Source organism: Mesocricetus auratus, unplaced genomic scaffold, assembly GCF_017639785.1.
Source record: "Mesocricetus auratus isolate SY011 unplaced genomic scaffold, BCM_Maur_2.0 Super-Scaffold_100018, whole genome shotgun sequence".
Lineage (NCBI taxonomy): Eukaryota > Metazoa > Chordata > Mammalia > Rodentia > Cricetidae > Mesocricetus > Mesocricetus auratus.
Window position 1 is genome coordinate 9,233,650 of NW_024429199.1, and position 22,080 is coordinate 9,255,729.

At 37.3% G+C, this 22,080-nt stretch overlaps 1 protein-coding gene across 1 annotated transcript in view; it reads left to right on the forward strand.

Annotated features, from left to right (window-relative positions):
* The first annotated feature begins 2,346 nt into the window (after window positions 1–2,346).
* Window positions 2,347–22,080, forward strand: part of Rfx6 (regulatory factor X6) — a 48,338-nt gene continuing 28,604 nt past the window's right edge. The window contains exons 1-6 of the mRNA XM_005073285.4: window positions 2,347–2,608; window positions 2,910–3,069; window positions 6,409–6,532; window positions 8,261–8,322; window positions 18,064–18,141; window positions 19,357–19,384. Coding sequence (XP_005073342.1) covers window positions 2,395–2,608; window positions 2,910–3,069; window positions 6,409–6,532; window positions 8,261–8,322; window positions 18,064–18,141; window positions 19,357–19,384 — 666 coding nt within the window. The 5' untranslated portion in view covers window positions 2,347–2,394. The remainder of the gene's footprint in view (window positions 2,609–2,909; window positions 3,070–6,408; window positions 6,533–8,260; window positions 8,323–18,063; window positions 18,142–19,356; window positions 19,385–22,080) is intronic.

The following is a 22,080-nucleotide window of genomic DNA, read 5'->3' on the forward strand; positions in this document are numbered from 1 at the left end:
GATGCTTGCACATACGGTGCCTGTCTTCCTCAGTCAATCTACTCATTTCACATATCAATTATCCCCAGGACACCCTCACAGAAGACTTCCAATATGGAACATGCTTGAGTATGTCTACATATTAGCACTGAAGAGGCAATCCCTACACACTAAGCAGGCTCGGAGGCTTTCCTTGGATGCGGTAGAGACTAGTATGGCAAGTTGTCCTAGATAAGGAGCAGTATTCCTCTGTCTAGCATATCTACATTGCTTATGCTTTCTGGGTTATGTGATGGACTGTTGGAATACTGCATGGCTTGGGCTCATTAACTCTTGTTTTTTTCTTTCTCATGACTCCGAATGAAAGACTAGTGAGACAGAGGAGACACCAGCACACATAACATGGAAGGACAGACTGGCTTTGCTTTCATATGGCAATACTTCAGGACATACAGGGAACAAAAGCATAGACAGAGTTGGATTCCACCTACAGTTTCAAGTAACAACGGAGATCTTAGAATACATCCGCATGGACATGGGGGCTATTGAATTCAGACATGGTCATCCAGGATGAGGGCAGACTTGCCTCATTGTCTAAGCACTGCTATCACGGTGTCCCCATAGGAAAGGCTGGCATCAACTCTGTAAACTTTAGGTGCAACTTAGTACTTAAGCCTCCTGGCCTTGGGATTTTTAATGCTGGAAGATTATCGATTACTGATTTAATACCTTTAATTGTTTCATGCCTACTAATAATTCCTAACCTTGAAGAGAAGCACAAAGAACTCCAATGGTGTTTTATAAAGCATACCGTTTACTTTAAATTATGGCCAAAAATTTGTTTAGGGCCTTACAAGATATTAGTTTGCATTTCCATCGATCAGTTCAATTGGAAAATTGCCAAATACTCACTTAGCGTCTCTATGACTCACATACACAAACACACCTACTGGATACCAAGTGGTCTGTATTTTAAAATTAAAAGGTGAAATTCCAGTCATTTTCTGAACATTTTTCTCATAGTTATGCGGCACGAGTGGATAGAGCCCTTCTGTGAACACAAAGAGGACCTCCATTGCAGAGGACCTCCATTGCAGAGGACCTCCATTGCAGAATGCACCTGAGTGTGTCTCAGTAAAGGTAGCACATTGTACATGCTAGTGCTGAAGTGAAAAGCCCTACACACTAGGCAGGCTCTGAGGCTCTCAGAGGGCTAGGTAGAGAAGACAAATATGCCAAGTTGCCCTACATGGGGAATAGCCTCAGAGCATGGGGTGTGGGTAAGTGTGAGGCTCGGGCCTGCATTCAGCAGCCTCAGGAAGCTGGTTTTGTTCTCTCTGTGTGATTTCAGTTTAATGCTATTTCATGCTAAATGCAAGGCTGACATCTATTTCTGATGTCCCCTAAGGAAGATACAGGATCAGCTGGGATGAAACAGTGGAAACTAGTGCCTGATCCTATCTGTTCCTGGAGGCCTGTTTGTCAAAGGGACATAGAATAGAATGAGGAAAACCATGTGTCATCCAGGCAGTTGGATCCCAAATCCCCACATAGCACCCTTCTTTAAAGAAGATACAACTTACTTTTAAACAAACACGACTTTTTGTCATTTTGGATGGGAAGGTTATTAAATTTAGGCAAATATCCCTTGTACATTGCTCATCGTGAAATGAGGAATTGCAAGGGATGCAAATCTGTTTGTTTGCTTGTTTGTTTGTTTTGGTAAGGGAATTTTAAGAGAATGCATCTTTTCCTCCAACCTCTGCGGCTTAGAGAGCTGTGTGAGGTCCAAGTGTCCAAGTCATTGTGCACAGTGCAGAGCAGTGTGATGTGACCGGCTCCTGTATCCTTGGATTATCCTGGAAATACATCTGACCAAGTCTGTGGAAAGACTGGCGAAGGCTGGATGGTACTCTGGGTTTTGTTCGCTCTCATCCTACACTTGCAGAGTCAAGGCTGCCCTGACAGGTGCCTCAGTTAGGACTCTCCAGAATAAAGATGGGGACAGGTGAAGCTGCTTATCCCAGTACAGAGGAGAGCTAAGCTTTCTGGGATCATTCAGGAAGTTTTCCATAGAGCAGTAGCTCTGAACCTAGAACAAGGTGAGAGAGAAGGAATGAAGAGGAAAACAGCTCAGGCATGACTGACAGCCCGTGTGGAAGCGAGCTGGGAGCAAGCTTCTGCCCAGACCTGAGACGCTTGGAAAAAGGTAGCATTGCCTCCGCCCTCCTCCGCCCCGCCATCTGTGCAGTACTTGTTCACCCTGTCCCCTCTCCGCCATCGGGGGGCTCTGAGCCTGTGGCCTCCTCCCTGCCCAGGTCCCCAGCCCCGCCCCACCCCGCCCCGCCCCGGGGCTCTGGGCTCTACCCCGAGCTGGGCCAAGCTCCGGGCTCCAAGGTGCAAACGCTGGAAAGGATGGCCAAGGTCCCCGAGCTAGAAGACGCTTTCGTGGAAGAGCAGCCTTCCCCCCAACTTCCCTCCGAGATCGCGGAGGAGTGCTGCGCGCAGCTGCTGGGCAAGGGCTTGCTGGTCTATTCCCAGGACAGTGCGTACCTGGCTGCCGGAGCAGCGGCAGGTGGCGGCGGGGAGAAAGGCGGAGACCCCAGGCTGCAGGTGGGAATCAAATCAGGTGAGTGCTCCGTTCGCCTCGGCTGCGAGGCAGAGGCTGAGTCCCAAGGGCGTCCAACAATAAAAAAATAAATAAATAAACCCACACCGAACACACGTAGAAGAAGTAGGGTGTTCTGTCGGGACCATTGCATTTCACCAGGAAAAATGTTAACGGAAACACTGTGAACTCCGAGGGCTTTGCTCAACTCCTGCCTAGCTCCTCCTCGGGCTCCCTTTCAGTGCAAAGCAGGTAGATGTGGAGACCACGGGACTGATCGCATGTTCCCTTGTTCTTTGTCACTCCTTAAACTCGCCCTCAGAGATGCACTTAAGCAATGGTAACTTTTCCTCCGAAGAAGAGGATGCGGACACACACGAGAGCAAGACCAAAGCCGCCGACCACCCACAGCTCTCTCAGAAGAAGAGCATCACGCAGATCATGAAGGACAAGAAGAAGCAGACTCAGCTCACCCTGCAGTGGTAAGCCGGCCCTGCGCGTGCACCCGCTGAAGTCCACCTGAGGGTCTCTAGGGCCCTGGCTTTCTCCCTAGTTGCTTCTCCTTAAAACTTGCACAAGTTTAAAAGACCCATGAGAAATGCATCCATTTTGTTTTCACGGCCTATTCCCACGGTCCAGGTGGTGAAAAACGGGATATATATTTTTGACTAAAACCTTAGGTTCTTCCACATCTAAGCAGTGATGAATCTTTCTGTGATTATTTGTCAAACATGAAACGCATTTATTTCGTATTTTTATGCTTTTGAGATAGAATTCTTCAAAATAACAAAAAGTGGAAGGATCCGCAGGAGGGCAGATAATGCGTCTGTTGGAAAATAGATGAATTGAGTTAGAAGTAAAAAACGGAAAAGTCAGTTAAACTGTCATGATTAAACAATTTTCAATTTATGTACTGTATCCCACATAAGACTTACTATAGCAAAACATCACAAATTGAATTTTCCCAAGATCTTTTAAAATTAAAAGATTATCACCAGGTCTCCGAAATATGAAATATAATATGTTTTTGTTAGTTTGTTTTTTAACACTTGTCTGAAAGGAAGAGACATCTAAAGTAAGTCCGTGTCATTAGGAACCCTTGCATAATGGGAAGAATTAAGGGCACAAATTTCTCCCCAATTCTGAATAATAAATAAAAGATTACCTACTTACTGATTATTTATTCTGTCTGTCTATCATCTTTCTATCAATCATCTATCTAGTATTATCTAAGGGTTAGAAAAAAATCAAAAAATAGAATCCATAAATGCTAGTAAACTTTATTTTTGATTATTTAATTATTTAGTTAGATTTGCATAGCCCGAAGTTCTGAAACTGTATGCTTGAACCCTTCCAACATTTGAAATATAAAACAAATATTCCTGTAAAGTTGTATTTTGACTATTGAAGTTTGTTGTCACAATTACTAGTTAAAAATATCATGGAGCTGTAAATAATTGAGAAATTATATGGAATATTTAGGAAAAACTACTGTCATCAGGATAATTGGGAAATATTTTTTACTTTGGTTTTATTTTAAAGGATTTTGAATGATCTCTCTTGTGTTTTTAGTTCAAATTGAGTGATTTGAAACAACCCTGGCTTTGTTTAAAATTCTTATCGTGTGTGTGTGTGTGTCTAGCTTGACATAATATTTTGAAAAATCAAACAATGACTATAAAAGCAACTACCCAAATGAATGGATTATGGGTATTATATACCTGTCTTTAAAATGTGAATTTTAAATAGCAATTTATCATAAGAATTTTCATGTTTTGAAGAATATAAAGCCATTACATTTTTGTTTATTTTTCTCAGTCTTCTAAAAAATTAGTTAAAACTCTGTTATTTGGAATTTGAGAAATTCTGTAAGTCTGTAGAATTGTCTTGGGAGTGTTAAAATTAGAACTGAAAAATCAAAGTAAAAATCTGGCTTATTAACTCCAACTTTTATTCTCAATTAGCTATTCAATTTTAGGTAGGCACATTTATTTCTTTTGAAATATTGCATCCTAGTTGGTTTGGATATTTTTATTAAAAGAGTAATTGGTGTCTGAAACTCATGGAATGGGTCTCTTAACTTTTGTTTTGTGTGCATTGAGAGTATGTTAAATCTGAAATCTTGAAAGACTTCACCCAGTTTTAATCTGAATAATACTGCATGCTATATTGCTCTTGTGTTATAAATGATCATGACTTTACTAAACATGAAATTAGTATGATTACATTTTTTTGTAAAAATTACTGGACAATTAGAAAAAATAGGAATAGAATCTAGAAGCATTCATTTCTAGATTATCATTCAGATAATTGCAGAACAAACATTCATTATATTACATTTAGTTGAAATCAAATGGAAATCTACCCAGATTTTCAAACTTTATAGAGTTACATCTGTACTACAGAGTTGGGATTGTATGCATTGTATTCAGAGACTTCCATAGAGATATATTGTTTCTTTAGATGGCCATAGGCTTAATCACAGTGTAAAGGTGAGTGGAAATACATCACCATTTCAACTTCAGTGAAGTGAGTTCACCCTGCTGTCTTTTCCAAACAAATATTGTACCATAGTTTCTCTTGTTGTTCAGGATTCAGAAATAGTCTGTGGATGAAAGTAAGGGTGTATGAGCATTAACAAGCTGAAACCTGGCAATCCTTTTAATTAAGTATTAAAAAAAAACACAGCATCTTCAATTTCACCACTCATAGTCCTAGGTCAAATAGTAAACTACTGAGCCCTGAAGATTTATAAGGAAGTAAGACCCAGTATTCATAATGGTGGTCTGGAAGGGGTGGTTTCTACGTTAACATCACATTGTGGTTGAACTAACAAGTGCTCGCTGAGGTTCATACTCTTCTCAAATTAATCCTTGGCTTTGTTTGTGTTTGCCTGCCACGTGTTTACTTGCTTACAGCACAGACATATTGTCTCAGAGGGAGCTTCTGTGAGTCAAGGGTCTAGACAGGGTACTTGGCACTAAGTCCGTGGCCTTGCCAGACACAAATTAACATATTAGTGGATGCTGGAATTTCATGAGACCTTTTTGCTATTGTTTCTCTAATCTCATTGGTTGTTGAGAGAATTTATTCTCTCTGTAGACCTGAGGTCCTCAGCTCCTAAAGATTACCTGCCATCCCCTTAGACGTGGCCCTCTTTAGAAATTACCATGTGTGTCTCCAGATCTGCAGAGGGTGTCTGCTACTAATTTAAACCTTCCTTCCATTTCTTTCTTTCTTTCTTTTTTTTTTTTTTTTTTTTTTTTTTGGTTTTTACGAGACAGGGTTTCTCTGTATTGTTTTGGAGGCTGTCGGTCCAGCCCAGCCTCGAACTCACAGAGACCCGCCTGCCTCTTCCTCCCGAGTGCTGGGATTAAAGGCGGGTGCCACCACCACCCGGCGTCCTTCCATTTCTTAATTACAGACATTGTTTCTAGGGCTTGCAAAGCTAAGTGGAATCATCAAAATAATTTCATTTCTTAAGAAATTAACACGTATACATAATCTTTGTACACATTTTAAAATTCCACTGTTATGTTTTGGTTATGTAAATACTGGATAGTGAAAGTGTTGTAAGGAGTACATCCATCACCATAAACCGGTAAGATTTTTTTTTTATGGAACACACATTCAAATTTCTCAATTTTTGGTTATTTTTATCCTGGTATTATTTTAAACATCATCCAGAACAAAGAAAGCCCATTTATGTTTACTCATTGACTCACTTGTATAGTCTGTTTTCAAAATGAGCATTAAGTCATTGAGGAGGCAGGAAAGTAATAGTGAAAAGGTTTGACCTAACTCTTGGCCTTTTCTCTCAGGCTTGAAGACAATTACATAGTGTGTGAAGGAGTTTGCCTCCCACGGTGCATTCTTTATGCTCACTATTTAGATTTCTGCAGGAAAGAGAAACTGGAACCAGCTTGTGCAGCCACCTTTGGAAAGGTATATGACATATATTGGCTATACTCACTGAAAACTAACATATTAGGTAGATATGTAAGTCAATTCATCTGAATGTTAAGACATTTACTTTACAAGCATAAATGAAATTCCTTAGTGTTTGGTTGGAACTGCTATATGTTTATATCTTGATTTTTTGAGTCACTGAATAATGGCTGTCAGATCTAATATGAGCTCAAAGCAAGCTCCATAAAACAGTAACTTGTTCCTTCAAAGAGGATGCATTCGTGAACATAGTTAAACTATGTTGGGAGGTAAAAATAAATGAAGGTGAGCCCTTATTATTTATATAGTCCAACCATTTGAGTTTTTTATAGATTTTTATTCTATTACTTAAGTAACTGTCCTAAATCTTTGTTTCAGTGTGACCATGTTTATGTCACAGACTTAACATTTTTATGGTTGTGATTGATTAAATTTCTGACATTTAGCATTTCTATCATTAGGATGGGAATCTATAAATCTGACATTAGATGATTTATATGCATTGATATCATTTTAAGGACCAGAAAATAATACTAATTACTTGGAAACACTCATATTTGAAACCTCTTAAGATGTTCTGTCATCTGATAATCTAGGATATACTTGTAGAACTGTAGAAAGTTTGAGTCTGAAGTATTTTATCTCCAAAGTCCAGATCCTAACCTGTAGAAGACTCACTGTCTAGAAAGCAATGAATGCTCTGGTCCAACTCCTCCGATTTTTAGGGCTGGAAGAGGCAACTAATTTGAGCAGGATTTATCTATATATCTTAGACTGACCTTAAACTCATGTAGCTCAAGTTGGCCTTGAACTTGTGATCTCCCTGATCAATCTGATGAGTGTCAGAATTACAGGCATGCATCATTATTCCTAGCTCCCCACTTTAAAAGCTCACTTTAAATGTGGCCCAACGCTATACTTTCAAGTAATTTATTTGGGGGCAGGAGAGATGCCATAGTAGTTAGGAGAACTGTCTGCTCTTCCAGAAGAACTTCTGTAACTCTAGTTCCAGAGGATCCCATGCCTCTTCTGAACTCCATGGTCACTGCAAGAATGTAATATACACATATACACATAAAATAATGTTTAAAAGTAGCTTAATTATTTTTGAAAACATGTTTTCTTACACAGACAGTGTGATATAGAGCGTGGTACTCACGGGCTTAGAATCCAGCCATGCCTGTGATTAGCTTATATGATACTTACTGATGACCAGTCTCCTCAAGGCTTCAGTGCACCCACCCTCTGAATCAAGATGAGACAGCTTCAGATGTCCATGTCAGCACTACCATTTTTCTGAGTCTATCTTATGGCACTGTTCCTTAAGTGGGAATCACAGAGCACCTTGAACATCTATCTGATAACTCTAGAAGTAATTAACTCATCGAAGTTTCCATGGAGCTCTCTTAAGATCCAAGAACCCTTTCAGAATGGAGATGGATATTTAATGTGGGTAAACCTCTGAATAGAATTATTATAGAGGAATCTAAACAGTTCTCCTAAGTATGTAAATAACGTAACCATTGCCTCAGTAGTTACATCAAGCAAAAATAGATCTTGGTGGGCTCTTCCATGGTAACTGGTGTAATTCTTATCAATACACGAGTATTAATTTTCTGTAGCTTAAGTGTTCCTTTTAGTCTACCATTTACATACTTAAATTAGTAGGATATGAGTGGCTTGCATTAGAATTATATAGTAAAAAACCTTATTTTTCTTTTTTAGACAATTCGCCAAAAATTTCCCCTCTTGACAACACGAAGACTTGGAACAAGAGGGCATTCAAAGTAAGAATGAAACGATAGGTTTCTCCTTTATACTTATAGATGTAAGATAACTATTGTCCTTATCAGTGAATGGAATCAGGTATTTTCTTTCTTGATGAAGTAGGGGAAAATAAATAAAAGAAAAGAGAATCTATTAGGTTTAGAAAAGAAAAATTTACAAAGACCACCCATAGTATCTATCATGCTTTTGTCTGGAATATGTTAAGTGAATAGCCTTAATGATCTTAAGCCATTGTTGAAGTCACCAGTGTCATGAACAAGGAATGTACAAGAAAAAAGTTAATGACCAAGGAGATCAACAGCATCCCCTCAAGGACAATGCCAGTATGCCAGTAACAGAAGGGGAGTTCTGCCATGATTCAAGTTTTTCCTAGACTTTTCTGACTCAGATGATGATTTCAGACATGTAAGATTTCTCTTCCCCCCATTCAAGACAAATGGCACACCTAATGACCCGCTTGATCATCTCTCACTATAAATATAAAAGTGCAGTAAGCTCTATGCAGCCTGCCTCTTGGCATTTCTGGCTTTTCTTTTATACCTATCTGTATAGACCTCTGTTACAGGCTCATGCTCATCAGTGATTCATCTGTCCATGGTTTCATTTCTAACAGAATCAGGTCTTTCAGATAAAAACAAACAAACAAACGAACAAACAAATGAACGAACGAACAAACAAACCCTAGTATGTTAGGCCTGTGATAGCCTTCACCATGTTTTTCTTCTCTTTGCTGTTCCTTGAAAGACAAGATTCCATCTACTGCTCCCACTACTGGGCACATTATTCTGCCCAAACACTTCTGTATCTGGGTAAGAACCCAAATAGCTTATTTCTATAATCACTCATTTTACTTGGTTCCCTCCCAGCACTTGCTCTTTCTGACCATCCCCTCTTCAGCACAGCGTCTTGGCCTCTGGCTTCTGAGTCACTGCATCCTCAGCTTCCTCCATCCTCTTAGCTTGCAGGCTGTCTCCTGAATTCCAGTGTAGTACTGACCCATAGAAGGATAGCGCCACCCCATATTAGTATTATATTATATTATATAGTAAGAGTAACAAGAAATGAGTGAAATTAATATTAATAAAGTTTTATTTAACCCAAAATACCAAAAATGATTTCAGTATGTAACCCCTATAAAAATCTGAGGAAGTATTTTATTTCTTTTGTTCATATTGAGTTTTTAAAAATCCCACATATATATTTTGCATATCTCTGTTCAAAACTAGCTATTGTTCGAGTTTTTCCTATCTGTACATGTCTTGTGGCTGCCTTGCACTGGCCAGCTCTGGTTACTTACAAAAAATTAACTCCTCCTTCTTTGAACTTTTCTACTGAAGTTGTTTCTCCTCCTTGTCATTCTCATAGTGTCACCTTGACTCTTTAGTCATTCTATACAATATTTCCACATTGACTTTACAAAATTTATGATAGAGCCTCATTTCTCTCATGCTCAATGACTTTCACAGGCTTACATTTCAACTCTTTAAAAATTATCTATTGGTCGGGTGGTGGTGGCGCATGCATTTAATCACACCACTTGGGAGACAGAGGCAGGTGGATTTCTGTGAGTTCCAGGACAGCCTGGTCTACAGGAGCTAGTTCCAGGACAGGCTCCAAAGCCACAGAGAAACCCTATCTCAACAAAACAAAAAAAAAAAAGAAAAAGAGAAACAGTATCTATTGATCTGTTCTCTCACTCTCTCTCTCTCTGTCTCTCTCTCTCTCTCTGCCTCTCTCTCTCTTTCTCTGCATGTGTATGTGTGTGTGTGTGCACGCGTGTGTGCGTGCATACATGTCTGTGTGTTTACACATGTGCAATGCATGAACCTTGTGGAGATCAGAGAATAACTTTCAGGAGTCAATTTTCTTCTTCTAACATGTGCATTCCAGGGATTGAACTCAGCTCTTTAGGCTTGGCAGCAAGCAACTTTACCAGCTAAGTCATCTCACTGCTTCACAATTTCTACTCTTAAAGATAACTTCTTACTTCTATAATCAAAGTCTATTATGACTTAGTTTCAACCCATTTTCCTGTCTTGCTGTTTACTCCTCAGTTCTTAGTAGATTTCTCTGTTGTCATTGTATTATCACACCAGTACCTTTAAATCACCCAACTGTCTCTCTTCTGTGGCATCTTCCCTTCTGAGGACACTCTTGCCCTTGCACATAAAGCAATTAGTCCTGAATCTTCTCTTCTGAATGTTGTCTTATTCTGCAATTTGCATAGGCTCTTTGCACCCTCATAGCTGTTCGTTAGTATCATCTGTCTCAACATTACATTAACTTAGCCCCTTCCTCATATATTAGGAATATATATTTTGAGGACAGATACTTTGTCTCATTCACTTTTAATTCTTTCTAATGCATTGTCAACCAATACTTATTTTGCTGATTATAATTAATTTAAAAATATTATGGCCTGTGAAAGAAGAATAAAGTTCCACAATGGGAAAAAAGTAGCCCTTTCCTTCTAACTGAGGCAGTTTTATGCTAAGTTTGTCTCAGTTTGGTTTGATGATTTCCAAAGCACTGTATCGTGTAAGTGGAGGTGAGATCAGATAGTGTTTGAAGTAGAAAGATAGGGGCCAAAGAGGCAAAGCAACTCAAGCAATCCTCTTGACAGGATCTAGAAGAGGGCAGGTAGGCAGGCTGCAGAGAAAGTCAATTAATCCCAGAAGGAGCCTTTAGGATTAGGGATGAATCATTAACTGTGCCCATTGTGACACAGCCACACTCCAGTGCTTACGTTGATATAGCAACATTTGGTGACTTCTGGCAACTTATTTGATAATTAAGAGCCATAGACATGCTCAAGGCATTAACAATTTGAAATTTTCTGCCTTATTGATATACCATTTGCTTTTTATGACATGGCTATCACCCTTCCAGGTATTTATATATTGTAAATAGAAATAATGTGCATTGTGTATACTAGGTTTGTTCATAGATATAGCAAGACACATCTTGGAAATGGTGATGCTGTGTCATGATTATTCTTATCCAAGCAACATTCCTGGTTTTGTTCCTAAAAGACATACTCAGATTTTATTTTGGAAGATAGTGCATCTAAGACAGCATGCCTAATGGTTGGAACATGAGTTAGAGTTGGACAAATCAGGGTGAATTCTATGTTCTCATATGTGACTGTGTGACAATTAGATCACTCAATCTCTATCAGTAAAGTGGCTGTGTGATACCTCATATCATTGTTTTAGGAATTAAATAATATATAAATAAATATTATTGGAGGATCAAATATGATTTCAACCTTATAATGATACTCTTTTATAAGAGAAAATTGTGATGAAGGCATCAAAATTGACAATGCAATGAAAAGTTATTGTTTATTGAATTGTACACAGAAGCATATATGAATTTTCATTAGGTTTAATCCTTCCAATAATGATACAAGATAGGAACTACTATGTTTTATAAATAAGGAAACCATAGTTAGAAGGTTATTAACTTGCCTAAGGCCACAAATGCACTAACAATGCTGGCATTTATACGAAGGTTCAACTACTCTAGAGTTTATGCTTTATCAAGTAGTAACAGTACAAAAACCTACTTGTTTCTACTATCAGTCATATTAACAAAACAATTACTTTATTGTACTTTTTTATTACTTTTTATCTATTTTAATTAAAAAATTTATTAATTCTTTACTGCTCTAACAGATCTTAAGATTCATTATGATTAGGTTTTTCCTTAAAAACAAAAATATTTTATTAACCTTCTTTAATTTATTTCTAATAAATTCTTCCCTAATAAATTCTCTAATTTATTCATCTCACCAATTCTAGAGATACATATTTTATATGAAAGCAAATTTGCACCACTAATGAATTATCAGCCTCTTAATTTTAGCCCTAAGCATTCACTATGCTAATGTATTATCTTCCAACCACTATTTCTGCCATGTGTTTAATATTTCATGAATTTGAATTTTATAAAAATACTTTATAGTTATACAAATATGGACAACTAAGACAGAAATACAAATGACATAATCTTATTTTGTAAAATCAGGATATCATGCTTACTTCCAGAATTTGAAGTCATTCTATTGCAATTATAGTGTTTAATACAATAATTACTCTTAAAACTGCTGAATATTTGTTGAATTACTTTAAAATTTAAGTGAATTTGTCAATAATTGTTTTAACTTTATTATGTAGCTTGTTAGAATGTTAATATTGTGTAATATTCTGAAGAACATTACTCCAAAAAGTAAAATTTCAATTTTACCATATTTTTACAGAATCGCTAGTGTCTAAATATTTCATTTGGTATTGTCAGTTTGAACTGTTGCTAGGTGATGACTGACCAAAAGGCTCTTTTGTGATCTGGGTAGGAAGAGGGTATCTGAAGCTGACCTCAGGTGTACTTGGGGTTCATGGAGCAAAGGCTCTTTCCATTTAATGGAAATATGTGGAATCTACCATTTGGGAGACAATGATCGATCAATGTGACCAGGAATAAGAAACACCAGTCTATGTGGGAAAGGGATAGTGGGCAGCTCTGTGAATCCAGTGAATTCACTTGTGATTTTTAAGACTTATTTTCCCAGCCTCAATACAGGCTCTGCTTTTAAGTAGACACCAAAAAAGAAACCAACTTTATCTTCATGTTTTTTCTCCTCCTCCTTTAATTCCAAAGGAATACATAGAGCTATAGTTTATTTCACATTTTCAAATTTTTGTTTTCAAAAAATTAAATTCTATAGGTACCATGGAGTAAAATTCATGAATATTTCAGGAATAAAACATTTAGTTGAGGCACAAAGCATGGTTCTAAAGAACTTTGAGGTGTAAAGAATTATAACATAAATTATCTGCTATCAAGATTTTTCACTATTATTAATTGATAAACATATTTATAATCTCAGTTGTAGCTAGTCTCTGGGGATACAAAATGAACAAAAAGAGCCTGTATGTATCTTTGCTCAAAATAGCTTAACACAGTAAGGGGAGAGGGTTTAGGTGATTTCACTAATAGATACCATACACATGGTGGACTGTTTGAATCAGTTACATTTTAATTTCTGGCAGACTTTGATCAACCAAATCTTGGTGTTCAGACATGATGGGAAAAAGCTATTATCTTATTTATTAGTGGTGATTTAGTGGGTTAATAAAACTGATATGACAGCTGCTCTTATCACAGCAAGTTATTGCAAGTCCCTGAGCAGCTTAACCGCATCATTTCCTTATCGGTTATCATTTGTGTAGTGTAAACAACTAACATACTAGCTCAGTGTGAACATATGTTTCAGGAATTCTATATTGGAAATGGTGAGAAAAAGAAATGTAAGCAAAGGTATATGCTGATTAGCTATTGAAGAGAAGTGCTAGATACAACATGAACGTGTTATCTGTGAAAGAGAAATGTAGTGGTTTCACCTCGTGTCCTAAGAATCTGCTATGGTTATATTATGAGCCCAAGAATTATTTAATCATTCCTGTGCATTCATAACTTACAAATGAGATCAGTCACTTGACATAAAGTTTAAGTCAGATGACAATTGGTGCTAATGAACGAACACAATTCTGTTATGAAATTAAATTTGTAACAAAATTTTTTCTAGAGAACATAGCTAATTATGCTCAGAATTTTAATTGTATTTATAACATGTTTCCCTTAGTAAAATGGATGTCATTATATAGTAATAAAGAACTGTGAAATGTTAGAATTACCCATTAAACAAATAGCAGGTAGAGGTACCAAGATCAAAACAGGTAAGCAAATCTCACTCTTATTTACCATGTATTAGCATATGTTCTTTTGTTGTAATATTCTTGGAAACATTTTCTAGCAAGATTTACTTTTGCAAAATCTACTAACGACAAAACGGTGTTGTAAAATGCTAGAGCGGAGATGAAGAATCCGTGCATACCCTGCATGAGCCCGCTCCTCCCTGTTTTACGGGGTTTATATTTAACTCTGGGAAGACAGGGTGCTCGTGCACTATCTCTTCGCTTTTCTGAAAGACACTAAATCATCACTAAGATGATAACAGGTGCCTTGTTAGACCAAAGGAAAGCTTAAGGGGAAACAATTGTTTTATTTGCTCCCAAAGAAGCTTGGTATGAAGCACGGCAGTGGACAGAAGACAACCCTAAGATGTGTGTCGCCACCAGCTTCCTGTCTAAACATGCTGCCCTCGCATCTATCCTACACAATAGCCAAACACACAACTTTTGCTTTACCCAAGTGTTTTATTGGTAACATGGAAATTCAGTGACAGGTGCTTACAAAACAAAACAAAACAAAAAACTGTTGGCTTTAAGAAAGTTTATGTTTTATTGGTTTTCAAATCCCTAGAACATAATGATTTATAAATGTTTGAGGATTTCCTCAAATCTTAGTGCTTAAGCCATGGATGGAGATACTAATGATTACAGGGATAAGGCCACAATGGGATAAATAGCCAAGAGTGGAATTCAGTGGACAGAGAGATTAGTTTTGCCTCAGAGACTAGGCAGTTCCACAAAGCTAACAATACGCCTCAAAGTTGACTAAGATAGATCCTATCCCAGGAAGGAAGATATTCCTATTGAAGAGTTCAGCAAAACCAAGGCAGGAGCCAGCACAAGCTCTTTATGGAGAGTAATCCAGACAGAAATGGATAAGCTTACAATGTGCTCATGACTGGCTGAAAGGAGTAATCATATGTCCTTATATCACAGGAGATAAAATATTTTTATCTCTACTAAAGTTTAGATTATTCTGATAATACATATGTGATTATATATGCTTGACTTTAATTGTTAAGTTGTTTTTTATAGTTTCTTTATGGCACATGGTTGCCTTTAAAACTTTCCATATATTCATTCAATTATTTAACAAGTTTATTGACTTCCTGTTATAGGAAGCTTGCAATCTAGAAGGTTTTATTTACATGTGGCTGGTCAAATATGAAACATTCCAGTCAATGTTACAGGTCTTAGGGATTCATGCTGATGATTTGTGTGACTCTAACTCATAATGCCTCCTAGAGAGAGTGTGCATAATTGCGCACGTATTCAAGCTATATTTGACTCAAGAATTTCTAATTGAAAGTTCGAGTTAGAAAATTAGTTATATCTTCTGCATTGCAGGGGTGAAGGTAACATGCACTGTTGAAAAATGGTGTTCTATGAAACTGTGACCTTGAATTTTGCCTTCAAACCCATAAGGCTATGAAACAACCTTTAAATGGACCACAGGGTTGGTAAAATGGCACGTGGGGTAAAAGAGTTTTTCATGCAAGCCTGACATTTGAGCTTGGTCTCTAGAAATCATGGTGGAAAGAGGGAGCTGTCTCCTGAAAGTTGTCCTGATCTCTATACACAGGCACTCACAGTCACACTGCTTCACACACACACACACACACACACACACACACACACACAATCGCACATTATGTGCCCACATACTCCAAAATATAATAAAGAAAATTGACCATAAATCACAGAGTTTTTCAAGTTTTGTTATGAAGTTGGGGTAATATTCTACTTATAGACTGTATTTGAAATCACCTATGTATAAGATTCTTTAATTAACTCTTGAATCCCAGGCATCAGCCTGGGAATCCAGCATGGGACTGATCAAGACCCCCTGAATGTGGGTGTCAGTGAGGAGGCCTAGGTAACCTATTGAGCCTTGGGCAGCAGATCAGTACCCATCCTGAGTATACACATGAACTTTGGACTCCCATCCAACAATGTGAGGTGCACTCTCACCCTGAACTCTTGGGGAAGGGTCTAGGCCCTGCCCTATATGAAATGACAGACTATGGACATCCCCATGGAGGGCCTCACCCTCCCTGGGGAAATGAGGGGATAATGGGGGGGGTAGGGGGAGGGCATGGGAGGAGGGGAGGGAAAGGGAGAGGGACCTGGAACTGACTTGTGAAGAAACCTTGTTTCTTATCTAAATTTAAACTGAAAAAAAAGATTCTTTACATTAGTAGGAACTCAGTAAATGGAGACTACTTCTATTATCATTTGCCATTGCTCACTTCAACTGTATCACGTGTTGATTTGGAATCACTGTTCTTTGCATGCTTTCTTGCTCTGAGATTGTTAACTCCTCTAGGTCAGAGACCCTTCTCTACTTGTCACTGAAACCTCACTATATAGTACACAGAACACAGAATACATTTGAAGAAAAGAAGACTCTCTTTTCAGTGGCTCCCTGTCTCCAGGCATGTTCATAAGATGGCATTCATAGAATATGTTTGTCCGTCTCATCAGTCCTAAATAAGGAGACATTGTTAATGAGAAAAACTGCTGTATCTCCCATGCAGAGGTGAAGGTCACTGACAAAGTCAGATCCCTGGTTTCTCTGTTGATATGTCAGTTACATTTGACTAGTGAATAAAATGCACAAAACCTTGACATTGAATTCAAGGAAAAACAAAATCTTCTATTTATGAACTTTCTTGCTCTAATGGTTGGATTAGAAAAATAAACAGGAAAATCACTTTCTAAAAATAAGAAAGTAGTAAGTGTATATGGACCAATATTAATGTCATAAATAAGAAAAAGAAATACAAATTCATACTAGCCAAGGTCTTGAAGGACGTAGCAATATAAAACAAAGGTAACTCCAGGTAATTTTAGAACCTGGAAATATAAATCACTGTCATCACTAGAGCAGGACTGGTAGGCATCTAGCTCAGGAGGTCATGGACTGAGATGAACAGCTGGTCTTATTTTCCATGTCTATTTCATTCATCATTATTCTGATAACTATCACAATGGCCAGATGCGATAGAAATGCTCTAATGTTTATTGAACTTGTGGCTACCTCTTTGGCTGCCACCTGTAAAGCCAAAGTAGTTCTCTATAAACTGCATGGCAAACCACTTTACTGTGGGATACAATTATTTTATTACAGGTTGAAAAAGGGGTTAGAGGTGCCTACAAGAAGATAGGAGTTCTAATAAGTTTATCAGTTTGAAGTGATGCTTAGTGTATATTGTTTCAACAAGTGGCTGAAGTGTAGTTGTTTAAACTGTTAAGTCTAAAGAACAAATAGTAAACTTTGCAAAAGAACATGAAGTTATGATATTTTCCATTTAAAAAGATTTTCGTATGTTTGGTTATCACTTGTTTATTTCTTCAAATGCGGCGACATTATGCTGGTATCTTCGTTCTAAAGTTTTAAAGGGACATAATAATACTTATTCCAGATTACCAATCTCAGAATCCTAATTCTACTACTATATCTGAACAAAGGCATATAAATCTGCTAGTTTATTAATAGTTTAAGTACTACTTTATTATTTATTGTTCTCTGTTTAATGATTTCCTTTACTGTGTTTCCTTTGATTGGGTCTTTATTAATTAAGCTTCTTTTTACCGTAGAAATGTAAAATCAGTTCAGAGTTTCTGAGCCTTTACAGACTTCTTATTTCCTGGGTCATGAAAATGTTTAAGTACGGAACTACTACACCAAGTCCTTTTTAAATCTTGAATTGCCGATGTTAGAAGAATGACTTGAAGTACTTATCTGCCATTGATCTATCCCCTTTAAACTTTATTGCCCAAAGTAGCATTTAAAATACAGTTAGTCTAGTTTCATCCACTTCCTGACCTTAGATGCATGTGGATAGGGAAACATGATGGGAAGGTGGCAGTGGTACTTCCCAGGGAATGTCTTGTGTGGGCTGCAGTCCTTACTGGGTTGATTCTGCTATTCCTACTTTTCCTTTCTCTTTCACTAACACAGAAATGGCTCCTGTCTTGCTGTAGGTACCATTACTATGGGATTGGCATCAAAGAGAGCAGTGCATATTATCACTCCGTTTATTCTGGAAAGGGCCTGACAAGGTAAAGTGATGTCATATTCGAGATTCATCTCTACACTTCTTTAAATATGCATGGTAATCATTCAATAAAATGACTTTGTATCTTTGCTTATTATAAAAATGTTTTCTCCTAATCATCAAATGTAATTTCAGCTTTGTGCAAACATTATCATGATATAATCTATATTACTTGGTAAATTATATAATTGGTTAATGAGAAATTAACAGTGAACTAAGTGTCCCCAAGAGATGAGGAGGAGAATTCAAGGAAGCAGAACTGCCTTTAAATATATACTTACTCATGGATGGGGATGGCTTAAGGGTTAAGATCACTTGTTCTCACAGCAAACCCATATCCTCTAGCTAACAACCATTCAGAGCTCCAGTTCTAGAGGATCCAATTCTGGCCTCCATGGACACAGAACATACATAGTGCACAGACATTCATGCCACCAAAAAACAAAACAAATCCATACACATAACATAAAATAAATAAATCTTTTTAAATATTCTCATTTACGCATAAGATTGGGTCTATTTTCAGGCTGAATTCAATAAAAATGTGACAGTTTTGAAGAGACAGTTGTTTTAAAAATCTGTGCATTTGAATAATACCTTACTAAAGTAAAAGGTTATTATAATAACTGCTAAACACTTGAATCTTTGAGTACCATCTTACTTAGTAAGACAGTACAATATGATTGTCCTATTCGAGTCTGTGGCAGAAATCCATGTTGCTATAAAGAGCACATTGTTTTAAGCTGCCGTTGACTATTAGGAACAGGATATTAATATGTGAGGTTATAGTCAATCAGACCAGACTAATTAATCTGCTCCTGAGATTTCCTCATGGTGTGGTTACTGAGAATTACTTAAAAGTAGAAATCATTTTAAAAGTAAAACATCTTAAAGAAAAAATAAGTAGTTATAAGTAATTTGAGTTATGCTAAGATTAATTCGGGTGTTAGAGTAGCAGGTTATTAGTGAACACTCACAATAAAATGTAAATACAGGCTAGGACACATGCAAACCTTTAGTATAAACTGTTTTGTTTACCTCAAATCTCACCCAACTTCCCAAGATACCTTTTATTTTAATTTCCTCCACAAACCACGTTCTCTTGGACATTTTAGCAGTAATGATATTGTGAACAAACTACTTTTTAATGTCCTCTGTGTTTTCTTCATGCTATAATTATAATTTCTTTCAAACTAATGGAAAGTGTATGATTTTTAAGGTTTTCGGGGAGCAAGCTGAAGAATGAGGTAAGAATGCTTTTCATCTCTATTTCACATCTTCTCTGTGTCTTAGAAACTCAGAAAGTTTTGTTCCTTAAATATAAAAGTGAATGTTATCTTGGGAGCTATTTGAAAAACTAGGACTCCAAATGCAGTTAAGTCAGACTTTGAGTGAGAATGTTCACATAGACCTGCTCAATGGCTTCTAGTTCACTCAGGAGGGATAATTTTCAGTGATCTATTGCCACGTACTTAGGAAATTGAAAAATAGACCACCATTGACCTAAGAGCTTCTACTTCAACAATTAGTAAAGCTCTAATAGAGAATACAGACAGAATTGGTATTTGGATTATGCGAATTCAGGGGAAACCTTGAATAGTTGTCAAGAAGTCCCAGTGCTATACTGCACTGAGATCTGTTCTGCGACTTTATGTACACACACACACACACACACACACACACACACAAACATGAATGCATGCACACACATACATATGCACGCACACATACACATACACACATTCATGAATGCATGCCCACACTCATGCATACACATACATGCATGTGCTCTAAGGCATGCACTCTTTCTCACACACAAACACATGCACTCAAACACACACTGTATGCAATCTTTTCTCTTTGGCTTCCTCTCCAACCTCTCCTTAAAGAACAGATCAGCAAACTGACTTTATCTAAATAAGTTAGACTACCATTAGGGACTGCATGGCTAATTAGACTCATGATAAGACCTTCATTATCTACAGTTTAACTAATCATTAAAACAAGGGGCCACAGAACTAAATGCACATGACAGTAAACCCCAACTAAAGGTAAAGTGTAACTCCATTAGTTTGATGAAATAATGCAAGCACATTATCTTAAAATAACAATAAAAGCCCCCAACCTCCTGAAATGACCAGTTTCTTTCCAGTAATTTTAAAACAGTTAATGGCTAATTACATAATAAAGTCCCGATTGCTGTTTTATCAATGAAATAATAGCTTTTTATTAAATAAACAACTATGAAACTGTAAAAATATTGACTTAGAAATACATATTTGGTTCATTAAAGATTCAGCTAGTAGAAGGTTTTAAGTGATTTCACTAGGGCTTTTAAATGATTCTGCTCAGGTGTTCTTCCAGTTTGACGAGGTGGCAGATCTGATCTATCTACTGATCTGCTGTGTGTAAAGCACATCTTAGCCTACAGAAGAAAAGGAAACTGCCTCTCGGATCTACTTTTTCCTCCTGACATAACTACATTACTAATTCAAGATTTAGCTAATAAAGTTTTTAATAAGCTAGTCTAGGCATACTGAATGGACTGTGTTTTCTACAGGTACCTGGAAAAATTGTGCATCTTTGTGATGATGACTAAAATTGACACATGAGAGAGCTTTTTTAAACCTCAGAACTAAGTACTTTGTTGCAGGCAAGGACTGCGTTTGAGGCCTTGTACATGTTTGACAGTTCTGCTTCTGAGCTGCACCCCCAGCTATCTAAAGTGATTTTTAAATGATATTTGCACATCAAAGTTGAAAATTTAAAGTTATTTTGTGCTTAAGGTAATCAACAATTCCTGTTTGCTAAGGCCAAAAAACAATCAGTGCAAATCTATTTAGACTTCAGATTATTTGAACATTAATAATTCTGAGACAGGTTGAGTAGCTGCCAACACTGTTGATTTACAGCCAAAGCAAGCGAGACTGTGAGATGCATGGGCTTAAAAACAATCAGAATAGGGCTCTACATTTTAAACCCATGATCAAAGCAGCCAATTCACATATTCATGGTACTACAGTTTCTACAAGACAAGGTAGTATGTGGATATTCATGTGGAGTTTAAGACATACATTTATGAATTAACATTTTAAGACAATCAAACTTCATAAGATCACAGAGTAACTATGTTTACTGAACTCTTTGGTTTTTTTCCCCCTTCTTCGTTGTTGTTTAGCTTCTGCTGTAGCCAGCTTTTGTTTGCCTTTACATTTAAAGCTTGGCAAAGCTATGTAGAAAAAAATATCAAAATCCCATATACTCACCATCCCGACTAAGACTTGAGAATGAAGGTGCATTTCTTCCCTTCAAGCCAGAAAGAAAAAAGGCAAATTTAGATGGAGGATGCACACTCTGGCGTAGCAACTTAGGCAGCTTCTGTTAGGTGGTGTTTCTCTCTCAGGTCACAGCTGACTGTTCTAGAGAATGGCCAGCTTTCCTAAAGCTCATCAAACTTCTTCGGCGCCATGCTACTTCAAGGCATGTGATGAGCAAAACAGTTACTTTTCTTGTTGTCATTTTTATTTTTACTAGTATGCTTAATATTCATTTTAAAACAAAATGTATCTCTCTTTTTTTTTTGGTTTTTCGAGACAGGGTTTCTCTGTGGCTTTGGAGGCTGTCCTGGAACTCACTTTGTAGACCAGGCTGGCCTCGAACTCACAGAGATCCGCCTGCCTCTGCCTCCCAAGTGCTGGGATTAAAGGCGTGCACCACCAATACATGCTTGCGAGAAAAACATGCTGATGGTAGTTTTTGTAGTTTATTTGGTATAAGACCCATAGATTTAGTTGTTTTTTTGTCAGTTTTATTTGCTTGATTTTTCTTCTTTTATTGTTTGAGAATATAGTACATGCATATAATGTTTTCTTTTTGTTAAAAATCTGTCCCAGTCCCTCTTTCTGCTCTTCAAATGAAACTTGGGTAGGCTTTCACAGGTGGC